This window comes from Anomaloglossus baeobatrachus, chromosome 8 (genome assembly GCF_048569485.1).
Source record: "Anomaloglossus baeobatrachus isolate aAnoBae1 chromosome 8, aAnoBae1.hap1, whole genome shotgun sequence".
Classification (NCBI taxonomy): Eukaryota; Metazoa; Chordata; class Amphibia; order Anura; family Aromobatidae; genus Anomaloglossus; species Anomaloglossus baeobatrachus.
The window spans coordinates 205,503,221-205,526,800 of NC_134360.1; the positions used below are offsets into that span (position 1 = coordinate 205,503,221).

At 51.3% G+C, this 23,580-nt stretch overlaps 1 protein-coding gene across 1 annotated transcript in view; it reads right to left on the minus strand.

The window, feature by feature from the left end:
* The window catches only part of CC2D1B (coiled-coil and C2 domain containing 1B), a 127,456-nt gene that overhangs the window by 91,243 nt on the left and 12,633 nt on the right, over window positions 1-23,580 (minus strand). Inside the window, exon 6 of the mRNA XM_075320088.1 lies at window positions 10,431-10,553. Within this exon, the coding sequence (XP_075176203.1) occupies window positions 10,431-10,553 (123 nt within the window). The remainder of the gene's footprint in view (window positions 1-10,430; window positions 10,554-23,580) is intronic.

A 23,580-nucleotide genomic window follows, 5' to 3' on the forward strand; every position in this document is an offset into this window, starting at 1 on the left:
TCTGCTTTCCACTCTCAAAGCCACAAGATCCTGCGGATCGCGAGGGAGTTAGCGGAGGCCACCGCCGTGCGGTGAGAAGCCTCTAGGATGGCAGACATGGCGTAGGATGAAAAAGCCGAAGCTTGAGAAGTTAAGGCATCCATCTCAGGCATAGAGTCCCTGGTGAGGGAGTGTATCTCTGCCAGAGAGGCAGAGACTGCCTTAAGAGCCCACACTGCCGCAAAAGACGGGGAGAACGAGGCTCCTGCCGCCTCATATACAGACTTGGCCAGAAGGTCAACCTGGCGGTCAGTGGGATCCTTAAGAGAAGTGCCATCAGCCACAGCTACGACTGTGCGGGCTGAGATTCTGGACACTGGAGGGTCTACCTTTGGAGACTGGGCCCATTCCTTAACCACCTCTGGTGGAAAAGGAAAACGGTCATCAGAACTACGCTTCGGAAAACGTTTGTCAGGACAGGCCCTGGGCTTGTTAACAGTGGTCCGAAAACTGGAGTGGTTAAAAAACATACTCTTAGCTCTCTTAGGTGATGTAAACTGGTGTATCTCTACCAGAGTGGCTTGTTCCTCTGACTCTGGTGGATTGAGGTTCAGTACGGAGTTAATGGATGCAATCAAGTCACTAACATCCGCATCACCCTCAGACACGTCAATGGGGTACATAGAGGTAGCGTCTGAGCCCACAGTAAACAAATCCTCCTCGCCCTGCACCTCGGCTCGTGAATCAGAGCCGTGGGACGAGGAAGGAGAAGGGTCCCTGCGTCTCCGTTTAGGGGGACGGGGTCCTAGGACATGCTCTGAGAGCTCTGCAGAACTAGGAGCAGCAGAGGCACCCTGAGAAGGGGGCTGATGCATGGTCAGCAGTGTCCGGGACAGCTGTCCCATGGAGTCTGCAAAGAAGGGAATTTTGTTTACTTACCGTAAATTCCTTTTCTTCTAGCTCTAATTGGGAGACCCAGACAATTGGGTGTATAGCTACTGCCTCCGGAGGCCACACAAAGTATTACACTTAAAAGTGTAAGGCCCCTCCCCTTCTGCCTATACACCCCCCGTGGGATCACGGAGTCCTCAGTTTTAGTGCAAAAGCAAGAAGGAGGAAAGCCAATAACTAGTTTAAGCAAATTCAATCCGAAGGAATATCGGAGAACTGAAACCATTCAACATGAACAACATGTGTATACAAAAAAACAGGGGCGGGAGCTGGGTCTCCCAATTAGAGCTAGAAGAAAAGGAATTTACGGTAAGTAAACAAAATTCCCTTCTTCTTTGTCGCTCTATTGGGAGACCCAGACAATTGGGATGTCCAAAAGCAATCCCTGGGTGGGTAAAATAATACCTCATGATAGGGCCGTAAAAACGGCCCCTTTTCTACAGGTGGGCAATCGCCGCCTGAAGGACTTGTCTACCTAGGCTGGCGTCCGCCGAAGCATAGGTATGCACCTGATAATGCTTGGTAAAAGTGTGCAGACTCGACCAGGTAGCCGCCTGGCACACCTGCTGAGCCGTAGCCTGGTGCCTTAATGCCCAGGACGCACCCACGGCTCTGGTAGAATGGGTTCTTAGCCCTGAGGGAACCGGAAGCCCCGCAGAACGGTAGGCTTCCAGAATTGGTTCCTTGATCCACCGAGCCAAGGTGGACTTGGAAGCCTGCGACCCTTTACGCTGGCCAGCGACAAGGACAAAGAGTGCATCCGAGCGGCGCAGAGGTGCCGTGCGGGAAATGTAGATTCTGAGTGCTCTCACCAGATCCAACAAATGCAAATCCTTTTCACATTGATGAACTGGACGAGGACACAAAGAAGGTAAGGAGATATCCTGATTGAGATGAAAGGAGGATACCACCTTAGGGAGAAACTCCGGAATCGGGCGCAGAACCACCTTGTCCTGGTGAAACACCAGGAAGGGAGATTTGCATGACAGCGCTGCTAGCTCGGACACTCTCCGAAGAGACGTGACCGCTACTAGAAAGGTCACTTTCTGTGAAAGGCGAGAAAGGGAAACATCCCTCATAGGCTCGAAAGGCGGCTTCTGGAGAGCAATTAGAACCCTGTTCAGATCCCAGGGCTCTAACGGCCGCTTGCAAGGAGGGACGATATGACAAACCCCTTGCAGGAACGTGCGTACCTGAGGAAGTCGTGCTAGGCGCTTCTGAAAAAATACAGATAGCGCTGAGACTTGTCCCTTGAGGGAGCCGAGCGACAAACCTTTTTCCAACCCGGATTGCAGGAAGGAAAGGAAAGTAGGCAATGCAAATGGCCAGGGAGAAACTTCCTGAGCAGAGCACCAAGATAAGAATATCTTCCACGTCCTGTGGTAGATCTTGGCAGAGGATAGTTTCCTAGCCTGTCTCATGGTGGCAATGACCTCTTGAGATAATCCTGAAGACGCTAGGATCCAGGACTCAATGGCCACACAGTCAGGTTGAGGGCCGCAGAATTCTGATGGAAAAACGGCCCTTGAGACAGCAAGTCTGGCCGGTCTGGTAGCGCCCACGGTTGTCCTACCGTGAGATGCCACAGATCCGGGTACCACGACCTCCTTGGCCAGTCTGGAGCGACGAGGATGGCGCGGTGGCAGTTGGACCTGATCTTGCGTAGCACTCTGGGCAACAGTGCCAGAGGAGGAAACACATAAGGGAGCCGAAACTGCGACCAATCCTGAACTAAGGCGTCCGCCGCCAGAGCTCTGAGATCGTGAGACCGTGCCATGAAGGCCGGAACCTTGTTGTTGTGCCGGGACGCCATTAGGTCGACGTCCGGCATCCCCCAGCGGTGACAAATTTCCTGAAACACGTCCGGGTGAAGAGACCATTCCCCTGCGTCCATGCCCTGGCGACTGAGGAAGTCTGCTTCCCAGTTTTCTACGCCCGGGATGTGAACTGCGGATATGGTGGATGCCGTGTCTTCCACCCACGTCAGAATCCGCCGGACTTCCTGGAAGGCTTGCCGACTGCGTGTCCCTCCTTGGTGGTTGATGTATGCCACCGCTGTGGAGTTGTCCGACTGAATTCGGATCTGCTTGCCTTCCAGCCACTGCTGGAAGGCTTGTAGGGCAAGATACACTGCTCTGATTTCCAGAACATTGATCTGAAGGGTGGACTCTTGCTGAGTCCACGTACCTTGAGCCCTGTGGTGGAGAAACACTGCTCCCCACCCTGATAGACTCGCGTCCGTTGTGACCACCGCCCAGGATGGGGGTAGGAAAGACTTTCCTATTGACAATGAGGTGGGAAGAAGCCACCACTGAAGAGAATCCTTGGCCGCCTGAGAAAGGGAGACGTTCCTGTCTAGGGACGTCGACTTCCCGTCCCATTGGCGGAGAATGTCCCATTGTAGTGGACGCAGATGAAACTGCGCGAAAGGGACTGCCTCCATTGCTGCTACCATCTTCCCCAAGAAGTGCATGAGGCGTCTCAAGGGGTGCGACTGGCCCTGAAGGAGAGCTTGCACCCCTGTCTGTAGTGAACGCTGTTTGTCCAGCGGAAGCCTCACTATCGCTGAGAGAGTATGAAACTCCATGCCAAGGTATGTTATCGATTGGGTCGGGGTGAGATTTGACTTTGAAAAGTTGATGATCCACCCGAAACTCTGGAGAGTTTCCAGCGCAACGTTCAGGCTGTGTTGACATGCCTCTTGAGAGGGTGCCTTGACAAGTAGATCGTCCAAGTAAGGGATCACGGAGTGACCCTGAGAGTGCAGGACAGCAACTACTGCTGCCATGACCTTGGTGAAGACCCTTGGGGCTGTCGCCAGACCGAAAGGCAGGGCTACGAACTGAAGGTGTTCGTCTACTATAACGAAGCGTAGAAAACGCTGGTGCTCTGGAGCAATCGGCACGTGGAGATAAGCATCTTTGATGTCTATTGATGCTAGGAAATCTCCTTGAGACATTGAGGCGATGACGGAGCGGAGGGATTCCATCCGGAACCGCCTGGTTTTCACATGCTTGTTGAGCAGTTTTAGGTCCAAAACAGGACGGAAAGACCCGTCCTTTTTTGGCACCACAAACAAATTGGAGTAAAAACCGTGACCTTGCTCCTGAAGAGGAACAGGGATCACCACTCCTTCTGCCTTTAGAGAGCACACCGCCTGCAGAAGAGCATCGGCTCGGTCGGGAGGCGGAGAAGTTCTGAAGAATCGAGTTGGAGGACGAGAACTGAACTCTATCCTGTACCCGTGAGACAAAATGTCTCTCACCCAACGGTCTTTGACCTGTGGCAGCCAAATGTCGCAAAAGCGGGAGAGCCTGCCACCGACCGAGGATGCGGAGAGAGGAGGCCGAAAGTCATGAGGAAGCCGCCTTGGTAGCGGTTCCTCCGGCAGCTTTCTTTGGGCGCGACTGAGCCCGACAAGAATCTGAACTCCTCTGATCCTTTTGAGTCCTTTTGGACGAGGAGAATTGGGACCTGCCCGAGCCTCGAAAGGACCGAAACCTCGACTGTCCCGTCCTCTGTTGAGGTTTATTTGGTCTGGGCTGAGGTAAGGATGAATCCTTACCCTTGGACTGTTTAATGATCTCATCCAATCTCTCACCAAACAGTCTGTCACCAGCAAATGGCAAACTGGTTAAGCACTTTTTGGAAGCAGAATCTGCCTTCCATTCCCTTAACCACAATGCTCTGCGTAAAACCACGGAGTTGGCGGACGCCACTGCCGTACGGCTCGTAGAGTCCAGGACAGCATTGATAGCGTAAGACGCAAATGCAGTCATTTGAGAGGTTAAGGACGCTACTTGCGGAACAGATGTACGCGTGACAGTGTCAATCTGCGCAAGACCAGCTGAAATAGCTTGGAGTGCCCATACAGCTGCGAATGCAGGAGCATACGACGCGCCGATAGCTTCATAGATGGATTTCAGCCAGAGCTCCATCTGTCTATCAGTGGCATCTTTAAGTGAAGCCCCATCTTCCACTGCAACAATGGATCTAGCCGCAAGCCTGGAGATTGGAGGATCCACCTTTGGACACTGGGTCCAGCGCTTGACCACGTCAGGGGAAAAGGGATAGCGTGTATCCTTAAGCAGTTTGGAGAAACGCTTACCTGGATAAGCGTGGTGTTTCTGAACTGCTTCTCTGAAGTCAGAGTGGTCCAGAAAAGTACTCAATTTACGCTTGGGATACCTGAAATGGAATTTCTCCTGCTGTGAAGCTGACTCCTCCACTGGAGGAGCTTGGGGAGAAATATCCAACATTTTATTGATGGACGCTATGAGATCATTCACTATGGCGTCACCATCAGGCGTATCCAGATTGAGAGCGGTCTCAGGATCAGAATCCTGATCAGCTACCTCTGCCTCGTCGTACAGAGAGACCTCCTGTTGGGACCCTGACCAGTGTGATGAAGTCGAGGGCCGCTCATAGCGAGCTCGCTTAGGCTGTCTGGGACTGTCGTCCGTGTCAGAGCCGTCACCCTGAAATGCATGGGACACCACCGGAGCCCGGAGCTGTTCCAACTGAGGGGGACCAGGGGGCAGTGCCGTGCCCATGGTCTGAGTTACTGGTCTAGACTGCAAAGTTTCTAGGATTTTAGTCATAGTCACAGACAATCTATCAGCAAAAGCTGCAAACTCTGTCCCCGTCACCTGGACAGTATTCACAGGTGGCTCTCCTTGGGCAACCTCCAGCAGAGGCCCCGGCCGGACAAGTGCCACAGGGGCCGAGCACTGCACACAGTGGGGGTCAGTGGAACCTGCCGGTAGAGTAGCCCCACATGCGGTACAGGCAGCATAGAAAGCCTGTGCCTTGGCACCCTTGCTTTTTGCGGACGACATGCTGTTGTCTCAGAGCAATCTAGGAGGGTATATAGTGAAGAATCACCAGCGCCCGTACAGTGCAATGTATAGCATGCAAGCATAAAAATACAATTGTACACTTCGGCACTAGTGGGGTAGGCACCAGAGGTGCCGCTTACCGCCCGCTCAAAGCGGGTGTGTGGTCGCTAGAATCCCGTGCCTGGGTCTCCCATAACTTGTCTCCCCTTCTCCAGCTCAAACTGCCCACAGGAATGGCTGCCGGCGTTCTGTGAAGAGGGGCGGACCGTTGGCGTGCCTCAGACGAAGAGCGGGAAACCAGCGTCCCCCTGTGCTCAGTGTGAGGGCTGGAGTATGTAAAGTAGACTCCAGCCCTCGGCGCTGACGATCTGCACAGCGTCCCGCCCCCACCCTGACTGGCAGGCCTGGGGGCGGGAACGAAACGAAAGTAGGCCGCAAAAAGCCGGGGACTGTAGTAGTAAGCGCGGCCGTCAAATATGCACGGCCAGCGCGGAAGTCCCCGGCGCACCACAAGTTCCAGCCGCGCCGCAGCTAAAACTGACAGCAGCGGCCGGCGCGACCGTTTCCAAACAGTTAACTCCTTCAGCTAGCTGAAGATAGTGTGGCACAAGCGCGCAGCGCTGTTGTCCCGGGCGCACTAACACACCCAGCAATGCTGGTGTGTGTGTGCGCAATTTGTACGGGGACACAGAGTACCTTCATGTAGCAGGGCCATGTCCCTGACGATACTCAGCTCCATGTCCAGCAGATCCCAGGGGCTGTGGATGGAGCTCGGCCTCAGTGCCTGGAGACCGGTAAGATCCCACTTCACCCAGAGCCCTAAGGGGATGGGGAAGGAAAGCAGCATGTGGGCTCCAGCCTCCGTACCCGCAATGGGTACCTCAACCTTAACAAACACCGCCAACAAAAAGTGGGGTGAGAAGGGAGCATGCTGGGGGCCCTAGTATGGGCCCTCTTTTCTTCCATCCGACATAGTCAGCAGCTGCTGCTGACTAAACAGTGGAGCTATGCGTGGATGTCTGACCTCCTTCGCACAAAGCATGAAAACTGAGGACTCCGTGATCCCACGGGGGGTGTATAGGCAGAAGGGGAGGGGCCTTACACTTTTAAGTGTAATACTTTGTGTGGCCTCCGGAGGCAGTAGCTATACACCCAATTGTCTGGGTCTCCCAATAGAGCGACAAAGAAAGACTGGGAAATAGCTTAGGAAAAGGATGCTACCCAAGCCGGGGGTTCAGCCACCGGGGCCGGAGCAGCCGGAGGGACCCCTGAGGAGGCTCCAGGCTGAGACACAACCATGTTAGCACAGGCATCACAATGTGGGTATGTGCTTGGCTCTGGCAGAATGCGCTTACATGCAGTGCATATAGCGTACATGTTTGCAGCCTTGCTCCGGGTGACAGACATGCTGCTGAGGTGGAAGCTCTGCAGCAAGAATACACTCGTATAGAATGTCCTGAGAGTGTATAATAAAGCCCACAACCAGAGGTTGTGGCTTACCAGCCCGCTCTCTGTGTGCCCTCCGGATTCCACAGCTCGGACCCCCAGTACAGCGTCAGCCTTCCAGGAAAGCAGCAGATTCAGCAGCCAGCGCCGATCAGTGTGACAAACGCTGAGAAAATGGCGCTGGGAGGAGGAGGGGGGGCGGAGATTAGCCCAAGAGCGGGAAACCGGAGGGCTAAGGAGAGATGCAGGGGAGGGAAACATCATCTCAGAGAGGAGTGTCCTCCCCTTTGCTGGATGGCCGGTGGGCGGCGCCAGTCTATTCCCCTGCATGAATGACATGCAGAGGAAGATGAAACCGAAACTAGGCCCAAACAGAAGCCGGGGCCTAGATTTTAACATGCGGCCGACGAGCAGGCACCGTCGGCGCGGTTCTCAGGGGAAACCCCCAGAACCGGCCGGAATTTACAGTAAACATAAAAAACATACTTTCCCCCTAATAAAAGTACCCGGGACCCCTGAAAAACGTCTCAATACTTAGCTTCTGAGACGCAGGGCCAGTCCCTGAGGGGGGTTAAACGCTCCTTCCAGCAGGAACCAGACAGGGCTGCGGATGGAGACCGGTCTTCTGCAAGCAGAGAGGACCGTGACGGCTCCCACTTCAACCCAGAGCCTCTCAGAGGATGTGAAGGAGCGCGGCATGTGAAGGCTCCAGCCTTGTAAAGTCAACCTTAACAGCACCGCCGACACAGTGGGGTGAGAAGGGACATGCCGGGAGTCCAGACTGGACCCGCTTTTCTTCCAAATCTTTAAAATCAAATAATGAAAAAAAAAAAATCAGAGAATGCATGTGTGTGTGACCTCCTGAAACACAAAGCATTGAACTGGTTAGATTGTCATCCAGGGGGTGTATATAGCCCGGAGGGAGGAGCTACACGTTTGAGTGTAGTACTTTGTGTGTCCTCCGGAGGCAGAAGTTATACACCCATGGTTTGGGTCTCCCATAAGGAACGATGAAGAAATCTTCCAAGTCCTGTGATAGATCTTGGCAGAGGAAGACTTACGGGCCCGAGTCATAGTGGAGATGACCTCAGGGGGGATACCAGAAGCCGTCAAGATCCAGGACTCAAGAGCCACGCCGTCAATCTGAGAGCCGCAGAATTCTGGCGGAAAAACGGAACTTGTGAGAGAAGGTCTGGACGGTCCGGAAGATGCCACGGCACCTCCACGGACAGATGGAGCAGGTCTGGGTACCAAGCTCGCCTGCGCCAGTTCGGAGCAATGAGAATGACTCGACGGCCCTCCAGTCTGATCTTGCGCAGAACTCTGGGCAAGAGCGCTAGAGGGGGAAACACGTAGGACAGATGAAACTGGGACCAGTCTTGAACCAGAGCGTCCGCGGCGAATGCCTGAGGATCGTGGGAGCTTGCTGAGACGCAGGGTTCCAAGTCCCTGGGGATGAGTGCTCCGGTCCGGCAGGATCCTGAAGGGCTGCGGATGGAGACCGGTCTCCTGCCAAGCATGGAGAACCGTGCTGGCTCCCACTTCAAGCCAGAGCCCAGGAGGGATGGTGAAGGAGCACGGCATGTAAGGCTCCAGCCTTGGAATCAACCTTAACAGCACCGCCGACACAGTGGGGTGAGAAGGGACATGCCGGGGGTCCAGATTGGACCTGCTTTTCTTCAAACTCTTTCCAAAAATCAGATGAGAATGCATGTGTGGATGTATGCCTCCTGACACAAAGCGATAAACTGGCTAGATCTGGTTCTCCAGGGGGTGTATAGGCTCAGAGGGAGGAGCTACACTTTTGAGTGTAGTACTTTGTGTGTCCTCCGGAGGCAGAAGCTATACACCCATGGTCTGGGTCTCCCATAGGAACGATAAAGAAAATACTTTTAAAAACCTCCCGTCCTGTATGTACATTGACCGGTCCGATGGGCGTCCTAATCTGCGCCTCCTGTCCCTCCTTTCGCCCTCCTCCTGTGCTGATTGTCGTGGATTACTCCTTGGACGCAATCCACGCAGGCAGGCAAAATCTCTTGCCCGTGCAGATATATTCCCAGCTCTCGCAGGCGCACTTCATTTTGCCCTGTTGCATGCAGAGCCGAAAACATACGTGCGCCTGCGCAAATCAGCAAGCTCTCTGCGCAGGCGCGAGATTTTGCCCAGCGATGTGGAGGACGTCACCTGCTTCATCCACATCGCTGGGCAAAATCTTGCGCCTGCGTAGAGAACTCGCAGGCGCACGTATGTTTCCGGCTCTGCCTGCAATAGGGCGGAGCAAAGTGCGCCTGCGCGAGCCGAGAATATGGAGATTTTGCCTGCCTATGTGGATGTTGTCCGAGGCATCACCCATGTCAATCAGCACAGGAGGAGGGCGAAAGAAGGCACAGGAGGCGCAGATTAGATCGCCCATCGGACCGGACCAGATAATTTACATACAGGGCAAGAGATTTTATAAAGGTATTTTTGGGAGCTACAGGGGAGTCAGGGTGTAATGTGCACCTTTATAGAATGCAGCACAGGCACTGCTTAAGGTGCTAGTTTTAGTTTAGAAGGCCCAAATCTGGTGACAGGTTCCCATTAAAAGGGCTGTCCACTATTTACATACTGATGGCCTATCCTTAGGGTGGTCTGACACCCAGCACACCCATTAATCAGCTCCAGCGACAGCGGGTAAAACGGTATACAAATCTCCCACCCAAAGCCCCCCACCCTGTTTAGTGTCCGTTCTCTAGAGCGACAGATCAGCTCCTATGGAAGTGACTAAGAGCTAAGCTGTAGTACCCAAGAACAGCCACTACACAGTGTGAGGCGCTGTAGTGTTCCATCTATATGCAAGGAAGAGAGAAACGTTTTAATATATTTCCAGGAGGAATAACAGGAGGAATGCAACAACAATCTAGGAAAACATAAGCTTATGGGATCTGGGTTAAGTAAAACTTGTCAGGACAGCTGCAAGCTCTGCTTCAATGGATTCTCTTACCATATGGTACAGAGCGGGGCAGATTTATAAAAAGCAATGCTAATTTTGGATTGGCAGAAATAGCACAGATGCGCACATAATGGTGAAGTGCGCTGCAATCTGTGCTAAACTCCACAGCAAAGGACATGGAGCATGGGAATAAAGGGAATTATACAGAGTTTAGTACCTAGATATGGACGGTACAAACACAATGATACCCCAAAGCAAGAAACTCCGTAACAAGAGGGACCAACCTTCAGCCCCCGCTCGTAGCGTCTGGCTTTGGAGCCCTCGTTGCTCTGTTTTGCATTGGTAATTGCCGTCTTGTAGTTGGAGATCCGTTCCTCGAGCGTTTGTACGAGTCCCCCAGCGCTCGCCTGCGGAGTACACGAAAAAGTGGGTCACATCACAACATGCATTAATTAGATAATGAAGTGCAGAAAACATAATGCATTTAGCGAGACAAAAACCTTTCATTCCGATAGGAATAAAGAGGAAAGTAACTAATGATAATCAGTGACCTCTGTATGAGAGCAGAGCGCGGGCTTTATACACAAATGATACAATTATAGTTCATATTTGCATTTTCAATTTCATTATTCACTTATTTTCTTTATTTTTGGATGACAGTGGCATCTAAATAGTTAAGCAGCAGCGATCAGAGCTAGCTTTGTTCTGCGGTTGGCAGCATGTGGTGGCTGTATAACACAGCCAGTACCCAGTATGTATGGAGCAGGCTTAAAACTTGGCCCCCTCCATATACCCAACACTTGACGTTGGATGTAGGTCGTATGTCGGGAAAGTTAAAAGGACCTTAGGAAATTAACCCCTTTATGACCAAGGATGTACCGGTATGTCCTTGGTTATAAAGGGGTAATCACCGCCGGCTGCTGTGGTGAGCCGGCAGTGATCCCTGCACGTCTGCTGATTTAAACAGCAGGCATGTGGGGCTAACAGGAGCGGGTGGCTCCGCAATCCACCCATGCCTCTTAACCAATTCGATCGCATTGCCAAAATGTGGCAGCCTGATTTAAATGGCCGCCGCAGGAAACACTCCTTTCCCCGCCTCCATCTGATGCACAGGGAGCCGATGGTTGCCATGTTAGCGACGGGTCAAGTGATGACTCCTGTCACTATCATGACTAGTGTTGAGCGGACCCGGATCTGAAAAATCCGGATCCGCACGGTTCGAGGGTCCGATCCGAGTCCGACCACTACCCGGGATTCAGAGTGCACAATCCGGATTTTCACTCACTCACTCACTCCAGCTCTGATCAGCAGAAATGCACAGGAGATCAGAAGTTGCAGTGATAAAATCCCCTAGGGAGAAAAGTAAAATAAAGAAAAAAGTTTTAAAAAATATGAGACAAAAAAAAAACAAAACAAAAAAAACAAAAAACAACTAAGGATTCAAATCTCCCCCCCATTCACGATAAAAAGAAAAATCGCCTGAGGGTGAAGGGGTTAAAAGAAATAAAATAAAATCTATTTTCTTTATTTTTTTTGGATACACTGCCACTCTCCTACACGTTTTTTTGGTATTGTGGCTAAACCACGTTCAAGTGGGCAGCAATACCAGACACAACCTATGGCCAAGAGTGGCGCTGTTCTGTTCCTGGAAGAAAGAGTTACATTTTAATTCCTAATCTAATACTATGCCTTTCAAATATCTCACTCTTTGACTCTTAGGATCCATTAAAGTGGTTGTCCAATTACAACCTACTGACGTCCAACCAAATAGGTAAGTCATCTCTATGAGATTAGTGGAGGTCCCGACCCCTGTTACCCCCACCGATCTGCTGGGATATGCTCCAGCGGCCATTGGATGGAAACATTTTGACCGGAGCTGCAAAATGCAGTGACCGTTACAAAAAATCTAAAGGGGCCGTTCTGCAGTACCTGGCAGTGGCTGCTACACACTGAGCTGTGTGTACAGTATACACTAATTTCATCAGTTTTGGTCAACAATCCAAAATGTATGGGGTCTTCAAATTTTCCCTCTGCAACAGATGAGGTCTGGGAAGGGGAAGATCAGGCATATTGAATTAGTATGTCCAAGTGGAGTCCCCCCGTTTTCCACCGGGAACTTCCACAAGGAGGTTTTTAACTAGCTCTAAAAAGACACTGCTCCACATGTATCATGTAGCCCCTCAAGGCGCCCTCCTTCCATTACATCACATCATAAGAGACCAAGTGGTTTCACCTAGACACACCTTCGAATACCTGCAACTCCAACATTATTTCCAAACAATCACAGATAAATCAGGTTTTGGGCGCCCCCTCACAGGTTTTGAGAAATTTTCCGCCACCTCTTCCATGTAGTCTCATGCTATCTTGGCCATTTACACTATGTTGACAGTAGAGAAACTGGGGCCTCTCCCGTCATTTTGTGGGGCCAGGGAGTGCGAATTGAATATCAAGTTCACAAAAGAGCAATGGGACAGGTGTTTTCTCCTGTCACACAAATCTATCATTGCTACAAAAGCTCAAGAGACGAGTTATAAAATAGTCTCAAGATGGTATCGTGTTCCTGAGGTCCTGCACAAATGGTTCCTAGGAGTCTCCAATTCATGTTGGCGCTGCAGTTCGGAGGTGGGAACTATGACCCACATTTGGTGGTCAAGCCCAACATTGGGGGCTTTTTGGAAAGGGGTACTCAAGGTGGTGAAGGCGGTCACAGACGTCGTAGTACCAGCCCTGCCGGAGGGAGTACTTTTGTTTATGTTCCCTATATCAAAGAATGCCTATAAAAAAAATCTTTAGTGTGACATTTACTACAAGCAGCTAAAACAATAATTCCCCTCCACTGGAAGTCAACAGGCCCTCCAACTCTCGACGAATGGTTCAGTGAGGTTTCCGCAACCCAAAGGATGGAGACTTTAATGGCCAAGTCCCATGAAGAGCGAACAATGGTGGCAACTAAATGGTTTCACTGGGAAGCCTTCGGGGGTACTTTGCACACTACGACATCGCAGGTGCGATGTCGGTAAGGTCAAATCGAAAGTGACGCACATCTGGTATTGCTGTCGATATCGGAGTGTGTAAATCGTTTTTGATACGATTAACGATCGCAAAAGCGTCGAATCGTATGAACGGTGTAGCGTCGGTCATTTCCATAATTTCGGAAGGACCGATGTTACGAAGTTGTTCCTCGTTCCTGCGGCAGCACACATCGCTGTGTATGAAGCCGCAGGAACGAGGAACATCTCCTACCTGCGTCTCACGCCGGCTCTGCGGAAGGAAGGAGGTGGGCGGGATGTTTACATCCCGCTCTTCTCCGCCCCTCCGTTTCTATTGGCTGCCTGCTGTGTGACGTCACTGTGACGCTGCACGACACGCTCCCTTAGGAAGGAGGCGGGTCGCCGGCCAGAGCAACGTTGCAGTGCAGGTAAGTGCGTGTGACGCTGCCGTAGCGATAATGTTCGCTACGGCAGCTATCACAAGGTATCGCAGCTGCGACGGGGGCGGGGACTATCGCGCTCGGCATCGCAAGCATCGGCTTGCGATGTCGTAGTGTGCAAAGTACCCCCTTCTTCTCCTCCCCGCTGTTTCATGCAACCTCAAGATAGGTCGAGCCATAGGAAACGAATTAACATCCTTTACACGTTGGTGAATATCATCGTAGTGGGATTGGGTACCGTGATCAGAGGCTCATCTTTCACCCCCCCTTTTTTCTATTTTTTCTCTATATGCTCCGACTGTCCACTCTTGCCTCTTCCTTCCCCTCTCACCTAGTGGGATGGGCTCTCACACACACTTTCCCTCTCTGTTTCTCCTTTTCTATAGTTCATATTAAGGGCTACGTTTTTACTTGCTTCCTTCACAATCTGTTGCAAAACTCTCGTTGGTAAGTATACCTGGTTTTTGAAGGACGATGATGAATCTATATTGTGAAGTTTCTTGTTGAAATTGAAAATTAATAAAAAAATTTAAAATGAAAGAAAAAATAAAAAGAATTAGTATTCCCCATCCTACTGACTCATCAGAATGTAAGCTGCCTCCAGAGGTGTTGATCAGTAGCTTACTCCCCTCATCCTCCAGTACTCACCATCATTTAGGGAAAGCATCTCTTGTACTCACCATCATATCTGTACCTCCTCCTGTTCTACCTGGCACAGCGAGTAAACCTGAGATTAATCCTATACTGACGCATGCTGGAAGAGGACAAGTGACCGGGTTTAGGATCAGACCAGTGAAACCTTTATGCTTAAGAATCGAGCGTATAGTTACAGCGAGGATGCCCGTTACAATCAGTCCGTGGTAGCAGAGCAGCTTCCACTGCAGGAACGAGTGGAAAGAGTTACTGGTGGAAATATAAACACCGGGACAGCAGGGCCAGGAGGGGCCGGGAACAGTGCGGCCTGTGTGTCAGCAGCAGGGAGGGGTTCTCCCAGCAGACGGCCGTTACAAAGTGAAGCCGATCCTTATGCTTATTCCATGTGCTCAGACAAACTAAAATTAAACAAAACGGAAAAAACCCCCCAACAACGCCAAGTCTCGGAGAACGGCATTAATAGGCCAGTAGAAACTGATCTGCGCACTGCGTGTGAATGTTTCCCACTGATTAACAGTGCAAACATGTGAGAATCATTTTTAGAAACTTTGTTTTTGATAATTGCAATTTGGTCTTTTATTATGCGCTTTAGACACACTGTGCGCCCTGTTTGATAAGGAGGGGAGGTATAGAGGAAAGGGACGTGGCTTAAAGGGAACCTGTCACCAGATTTGGCAACTATAAGCTGCAGCCACCACCAGTGGCCTGTTATATACTGCATTCTAGAATACTGTATATAAGAGTCCAGGCTGCTCTGTATAACATAAAACACTTTTATAATCCTTACCTAAGGGGCAGTCCGGTCCAATGGGTGTCACTGTTCTCCAGTCCAGTGCCTCCTCTCTGCGGCAATCGCGGTCCTCCTTTGACCTACCCCAGTATGGCTGATGTATCCTACGTCATCCACACAGGCCGGCATTGCGGTTCCTGCGCAGGCGGGCTTTGAGCTGTCCTGCTCAGGGATGATCAAAGTACTGTAATGCGCAGGCGAGAGGAAAGGTGAATGACCGCCTGCACCTGCGCATTACAGTACTCTGATCTGCCCTGAGCAGTGCAAATCAAAGCCTGAAGGACCGCAATGCTGGCTTGTGTGGATGATGTTGGACGCGTCATCCATACTGAGCTGGGTCGAAGGAGGATGGAGATTGCAGCAGAGAGGAAGCGTCGGACTGAAGAGCAGCAACACACATCAAACCGCACCGCCCCGCCCCTTAGGTGAGTATTATAAAGGTGTTTTTTACATTGTACATAGCAGCCTGGGCTCTTATATACAGTATATAAACCTATAACCTACTCATAGTCACATATTAAATAATAGAAATCAATCTCCAAGTGGATTTATCATATCACTTTATTATATTATCAAAAAAATATATTTTTATGGATACACAAAGTGCAGAAGGTGCAGTATAAAAACAGACTATATGTATAAGGTAAACAGCACACAGGGCAGTGCGATCAAGATGACTAACATGGCAAATGCATTGAACCAATTAATGAAAATTGTTGTACATAAATGGGGGCTATTTCTGGATACAGTAAGGGAGATACATGTACAAATTATTATTTTAATAAAGTGCTTAATCACAGTGCCTCAATACTGATGTTATATATTATCATATCAAACTTTTGTCATATTGCACATATCCCCACTATAGACCACAATTGTGGACACAGGGCATAAATACAGTTATCTGTTATATGCAAAAGAAGGGAATTTTGTTTACTTACCGTAAATTCCTTTTCTTCTAGCTCCTATTGGGAGACCCAGACAATTGGGTGTATAGCTTCTGCCTCCGGAGGCCACACAAAGTATTACACTTAAAAAAGTGTAACCCCCTCCTCTCTGCCTATACACCCTCCCGTGGATCACGGGCTCCTCAGTTTTGGTGCAAAAGCAGGAAGGAGAAAACTTGTAAATTGGTCTAAGGTAAATTCAATCCGAAGGGTGTTCGGAGAACTGAAAACCATGAACCATAAGAACAAATCAACATGAACAACATGTGTACACAAAAGAACAACAGCCCGAAGGGCACAGGGGCGGGAGCTGGTTCTCCCAATAGGAGCTAGAAGAAAAGGAATTTACGGTAAGTAAACAAAACTCCCTTCTTCTTTGTCGCTCCATTGGGAGACCCAGACAATTGGGACGTCCAAAAGCAGTCCCTGGGTGGGTAAAAGAATACCTCAATAAAAAGAGCCGAAAAAACGGCCCCCTCTTACAGGTGGGCAACCGCCGCCTGCAGGACTCGCCTACCTAGACTGGCGTCTGCCGAAGCATAGGCATGCACTTGATAGTGTTTCGTGAAAGTGTGCAGACTAGACCACGTAGCTGCCTGACACACCTGCTGAGCCGTAGCCCGGTGCCGCAATGCCCAGGATGCACCCACGGCTCTGGTAGAATGGGCTTTCAGCCCTGAAGGAAGCGGAAGCCCAGAAGAACGATAGGCTTCGAGAATCGGTTCCTTGATCCACCGAGCCAAGGTTGACTTGGAAGCCTGCGAACCCTTACGCTGGCCAGCGACAAGGACAAAGAGCGCATGTGAACGACGCAGGGGCGCCGTGCGAGACACGTAGAACCGGAGTGCTCTCACTAGATCCAAAGAGTGCAAATCCTTTTCACATTGGTGAATTGGATTAGGGCAAAATGAAGGCAAGGAGATATCTTGATTGAGATGAAAAGGAGATACCACCTTAGGGAGAAAATCCGGGACCGGACGCAGAACCACCTTATCCTGGTGAAACACCAGGAAGGGGGCTTTGCATGACAGCGCTGCAAGCTCAGACACTCGAGAGAGCCGAGTGACAAACCCTTGTCCATTCCGGATTGAAGGAATGAAAGAAAAGTGGGTAAGGCAAACGGCCATGGAGGAAAACCGTTATCAGAGCACCAGGATAAGAAGATTTGCCAAGACCTGTAATAGATCTTGGCGGACATTGGCTTCCTGGCCTGTCTCATGGTGGCAATGACATCCTGAGATAACCCTGAAGACGCTAGGAGCCAGGACTCAATGGCCACACAGTCAGGTTGAGGGCCAAAGAATTCAGATGGAAAAACGGGCCTTGTGCCAGCAAGTCTGGGCGGTCTGGAAGCGCCCACGGTTGTCCCACCGTGAGATGCCACAGATCCGGGTACCACGACCGCCTCGGCCAATCTGGAGCGACGAGAATGGCGCGATGGCAGTCGGACCTGATCTTGCGTAGTACCCTGGGCAGCATCGCCAGAGGAGGAAACACGTAAGGCAGTCGAAACTGCGACCAATCCTGAACTAACGCATCCGCCGCCAGAGCTCTGTGATCCAGAGACCGAGCCATGAATGCCAGGACTTTGTTGTTGTGCCGTGACGCCATGAGATCGACGTCCGGCGTTCCCCAGCGGCGACAGATCTCTCGAAACACGTCTGGGTGTAGAGACCATTCCCCCGCATCCATGCCCTGACGACTGAGAAAATCTGCTTCCCAGTTTTCTACGCCCGGGATGTGAACTGCGGAGATGGTGGATGCTGTGGCTTCCACCCACTGCAGAATCTGCCGGACTTCCTGGAAGGCTTGACGACTGCGAGTGCCGCCTTGGTGGTTGATGTATGCGACGGCAGTGGCGTTGTCCGACTGGATACGGATCTGCCTGCCCTCCAGCCACCGATGGAAAGCCAATAGGGCTAGATACACTGCCCTTATCTCCAGAACATTGATCTGAAGGGAAGACTCTACCGGAGTCCAGGTTCCCTGAGCCCTGTGGTGGAGAAAAACCGCTCCCCACCCTGACAGGCTCGCGTCCGTGGTGACCACAGCCCAGGTTGGGGGTAAGGAAGGATTTTCCCTGCGATAGAGAATTGGGAAGGAGCCACCACTGAAGAGACGTCTTGGTTGCAAGGGAAAGAGAGACTTTCCTGTCGAGGGAAGCCGACCTCCTGTCCCATTTGCGGAGAATGTCCCATTGGAGTGGCCGCAGATTGAATTGCGCGAACGGCACTGCCTCCATCGCTGCCACCATCTTCCCCAGGAAGTGCATGAGGCGCCTTAAGGGGTGTGACTGACCCCGAAGAAGAGATTGCACCCCTGCCTGCAGAGAAAGCTGTTTGTCCCGCGGTAGCTTGACTACCGCTGACAGTGTATGAAACTTCATCCCGAGGTAAGTCAGTGATTGGGTCGGTGTCAACTTGGATTTCGGGAAGTTGATGATCCACCCGAACTGCTGGAGAGTCGCCAGAGCGACGGTAAGGCTGTGTTGACACGCCACCCGAGAAGGGTCCCTGACTAGGAGATCGTCTAAGTAGGGAATCACCGAGTGGCCCTGAGAGTGTAGGACCGCCACAACGGATGCCATGACTTTGGTGAAAACCCGTGGGGCTGTCGCCAGGCCAAAAGGCAATGCCACGAACTGAAGGTGTTCGTCCCCGATGGCGAAACGCAAGAAGCGTTGATGCTCGGGTGCGATCGGCACGTGGAGATAAGCATCCTTGATGTCGATCGATGCTAGGAAGTCTCCTTGTGACATCGAGGCGATGACCGAGCGGAGAGATTCCATCCGAAACCGTCTGGTTCTCACATGTCTGTTGAGTCACTCTTGGTCACACCGCCCCGCAACCCAGCGCGTTTCGCCAGAGCTCCGGCGAAACACGCTGGGGTGCGGGGCGGTGTGACCAAGAGACCGGGCATGGCAACATCAGGTGCTTATCTTGAGGGGTGAGACTCCCCATACTATCTAGAGAGCTGGTTGAATGGGCAAATTATAGAGTAGATACTGATTGCACATTTGTGCTTTACATAACCCATTCAATATGATACTATTGGTTTGATCTATGTTTCATGCTGGGGAGCAAGGTCTGGACCCAAATACTTGTGTATATATTGATCATCTATGTTTATAATGGTTGGGATATGTGCAATCTGATATAAGTGCAATATGACAATATATTATACCAGTATTTAAACACTATAATTAAGCACTTTATCTGGTTGCTTTCATTTCCTTTTTTGCATATAACTGTATTTATGCCCTGTGTCCACAATTGTGGTCTATAGTGGGGATATGTGCAATATGACAAAAGTTTGATATGATAATATATAACATCAGTATTGAGGCACTGTGATTAAGCACTTTATTAAAGAAGGGAATTTTGTTTACTTACCGTAAATTCCTTTTCTTCTAGCTCCAATTGGGAGACCCAGACAATTGGGTGTATAGCTATGCCTCCGGAGGCCACACAAAGCATTACACTAAAAGTGTAAAGCCCCTCCCCTTCAGGCTATACACCCCTCGTGCTGCTATGGGCTCATCAGTTTTGGTGCAAAAGCCAGAAGGAGGAAAAAATTATAAACTGGTTTAAAGTAAATTCAATCCGAAGGAATATCGGAGAACTGAAACCATTTAACATGAACAACATGTGTATACAAAAAACAGGGGCGGGTGCTGGGTCTCCCAATTGGAGCTAGAAGAAAAGGAATTTACGGTAAGTAAACAAAATTCCCTTCTTCTTTGTCGCTCCTAATTGGGAGACCCAGACAATTGGGACGTCCAAAAGCAGTCCCTGGGTGGGTAAATAATACCTCATAATAGAGCCGTAACGGCTCCGTCCTACAGGTGGGCAACTGCCGCCTGAAGGACTCGCCTACCTAGGCTGGCATCTGCCGAAGCATAGGTATGCACCTGATAGTGTTTTGTGAAAGTGTGCAGGCTCGACCAGGTAGCTGCCTGACACACCTGCTGAGCCGTAGCCTGGTGTCGCAAGGCCCAGGACGCTCCCACGGCCCTAGTAGAATGGGCCTTCAGTCCTGAGGGAACCGGAAGCCCTGAGGAACGGTAAGCTTCGAGAATTGGTTCCTTGATCCACCGAGCTAGGGTTGATTTGGAAGCTTGTGTCCCTTTACGCTGGCCAGCGACAAGGACAAAGAGTGCATCCGAGCGGCGCAGGGGCGCCGTACGAGAAATGTAGAGTCTGAGTGCTCTCACCAGATCTAACAAGTGCAAATCCTTTTCACATTGGTGAACTGGATGAGGACAAAACGAGGGTAAGGAGATGTCCTGATTGAGATGAAAAGGGGATACCACCTTAGGGAGGAATTCCGGAACCGGACGCAGAACCACCTTGTCCTGGTGAAACACCAGGAAAGGAGCTTTGCATGATAACGCTGCCAACTCAGACACTCTCCGAAGTGAGGTGACTGCTACTAGAAAAACCACTTTCTGCGAAAGGCGTGCGAGCGAAATATCCCTCATTGGCTCGAACGGTGGTTTCTGAAGGACCATCAGCACCCTGTTCAGATCCCAGGGTTCTAACGGACGCTTGTAAGGAGGGACGATGTGACAAACCCCCTGCAGGAACGTGCGTACCTGTGGGAGCCTGGCCAGGCGCTTCTGAAAAAACACAGAGAGCGCAGAGACTTGTCCCTTAAGGGAGCCTAGCGACAAACCCTTTTCCAATCCGGATTGAAGAAAGGACAGAAAAGTGGGCAAGGCAAAAGGCCAGGGAGAAAACGCCTGAGCAGAGCACCACGACAGGAATATTTTCCACGTCCTGTGGTAGATCTTGGCGGACGTTGGTTTCCTAGCCTGTCTCATAGTGGCAATGACCTCTTGAGATAATCCTGAAGACGCTAGGATCCAGGACTCAATGGCCACACAGTCAGGTTGAGGGCCGCAGAATTCAGATGGAAAAACGGCCCTTGAGACAGCAAATCTGGTCGATCTGGCAGTGCCCACGGGTGGCCGACCATGAGATGCCACAGATCCGGGTACCACGACCTCCTCGGCCAGTCTGGAGCGACGAGGATGGCGCGGCGGCAGTCGGCCCTGATCTTGCGTAACACTCTGGGCAACAGTGCCAGAGGAGGAAACACATAAGGAAGCTGAAACTGCGACCAATCGTCTTCCACCCACAGCAGAATCCGCCGGACTTCCTGGAAGGCTTGCCGACTGCGTGTTCCACCTTGGTGGTTGATGTAAGCCACCGCTGTGGAGTTGTCCGACTGAATTCGGATCTGCTTGCCTTCCAGCCACTGCTGGAACGCTTTTAGGGCAAGATACACTGCCCTGATCTCCAACACATTGATCTGAAGTGAGGACTCTTGCTGAGTCCACGTACCCTGAGCCCTGTGGTGGAGAAAAACTGCTCCCCACCCTGACAGGCTCGCGTCCGTCGTAACCACCTCCCAGTCCCCTTGAAGGAGACGCAGGTGAAACTGCGCGAAAGGTACTGCTTCCATTGCTGCCATCATCTTCCCCAGGAAGTGCATGAGGCGCCTCAAGGGGTGTGACCGACCTTGAAGGAGAGATTGTACCCCTGTCTGTAGCGGACGCTGTTTGTCCAGCGGAAGCTTCACTATCGCTGGAAGAGTATGAAACTCCATGCCAAGATATGTCAGCGATTGGACCGGTGTCAGATTTGACTTTGGAAAATTGATGATCCACCCGAAACTCTGGAGAATCTCCAGAGTGACGTTGAGGCTGTGTTGGCATGCCTCTTGAGAGGGTGCCTTGACCAGCAGATCGTCTAAGTAGGGTATCACAGAGTGACCCTGAGAGTGGAGGAGGGATTCCATCCGCAACCGCCTGGTCCTTACGTGTTTGTTGAGCAGTTTTAGGTCCAAAACAGGACGGAAGGACCCGTCCTTCTTTGGAACCACAAACAGGTTGGAGTAGAAACCGTGACGCTGTTGCTGAAGAGGAACCGGGACCACCACTCCTTCTGCCTTCAGAATGTCCACCGCCTGCAGCAGAGCATCGGCTCGCTCGGGAGGCGGAGATGTTCTGAAGAATCGAGTCGGAGGACGAGAGCTGAACTCTATCCTGTAACCGTGAGACAAAATGTCTCTCACCCAACGGTCTTTTACTTGTGGTAGCCAGGTGTCGCAAAAGCGGGAGAGCCTGCCACCGACCGAGGATGCGGTGTGAGGAGGCCGTAAGTCATGAGGAAGCCGCCTTGGTAGCGGCACCTCCGGCGGTCTTTTTAGGGCGTGATTTAGACCGCCACGCGTCGGAGTTCCTCTGATCTTTCTGAGGCCTTTTGGATGAGGAGAATTGGGACCTGCCCGCACCCCGAAAGGACCGAAACCTCGACTGTCCCTCGACTCTGTTGGGGTGTTTTTGGTTTGGCTTGGGGTAAGGATGTTTCCTTTCCCTTGGATTGTTTGATGATTTCATCCAATCTCTCACCAAATAAACGTTCGCCAGAAAATGGCAAACCAGTTAAGCACTTTTTGGAAGCCGAATCTGCCTTCCATTCCCGCAGCCATAAGGCCCTGCGTATTGCCACCGAATTGGCGGCTGCAACCGCCGTACGGCTCGCAGAGTCCAGGACAGCATTAATAGCGTAGGACGCAAATGCCGACGTTTGAGAGGTTATGGACGCCACCTGCGGCGCAGACGTACGTGTGAGTGCGTCAATTTGCGCCTGACCAGCTGAGATAGCTTGGAGTGCCCATACGGCTGCGAATGCTGGAGCAAAAGACGCGCCGATAGCTTCATAGATGGATTTCAACCAGAGCTCCATCTGTCTGTCAGTGGCATCCTTGAGTGAAGCTCCATCTTCCACTGCAACTATGGATCTAGCCGCCAGTCTGGAGATTGGAGGATCCACCTTGGGACACTGAGTCCAGCCCTTGACCACGTCAGGGGGGAAAGGGTAACGTGTATCCTTAAGGCGCTTGGAAAAACGCTTATCTGGACAATCTCGGTGTTTCTGGACTGCCTCTCTGAAGTCAGAGTGGTCCAGAAACATACTCTTTGTACGCTTGGGAAACCTGAAACGGAATTTCTCCTGCTGAGAAGCTGACTCCTCCACTGGAGGAGCTGAGGGAGAAATATTCAACATTTCATTGATGGACGCAATAAGATCATTCACTATGGCGTCCCCATCAGGAGTATCAAGGTTGAGAGCGGCTTCAGGGTCAGAATCCTGATCAGCTACCTCCGCTTCATCATACAGAGAGTCCTCTCGCTGAGACCCTGAACATTGTGATGATGTCGAGGGGATTTCATAGCGAGCTTTCTTAGTCGGTCTGGGGTTGCGGTCCGTGTCAGAGACCTCACCCTGGGATCCATGAGACACCCCGGGAAGACATTGCTGTTCCAACTGAGGGGGACCATGGGACAATGATTCTACAGTGCCCCTGGCTTGAGATGCTGGCCTTGACTGCAAGGCTTCTAATATCTTAGCCATAGTCTCAGAAAGTCTTTCAGTAAAAACTGCAAACGCCGTCCCTGTCACCTGTACAGTGTTAACAGGTGGATCTCCCTGGGTCACCCTTAGCAGAGACTCCGGCTGAGAAAGTGCCACAGGGGCCGAGCATTGCACACAATGAGGGTCAGTGGAACCTGCCGGCAGTATAGCCGTACATGCTGCACAGGCAGC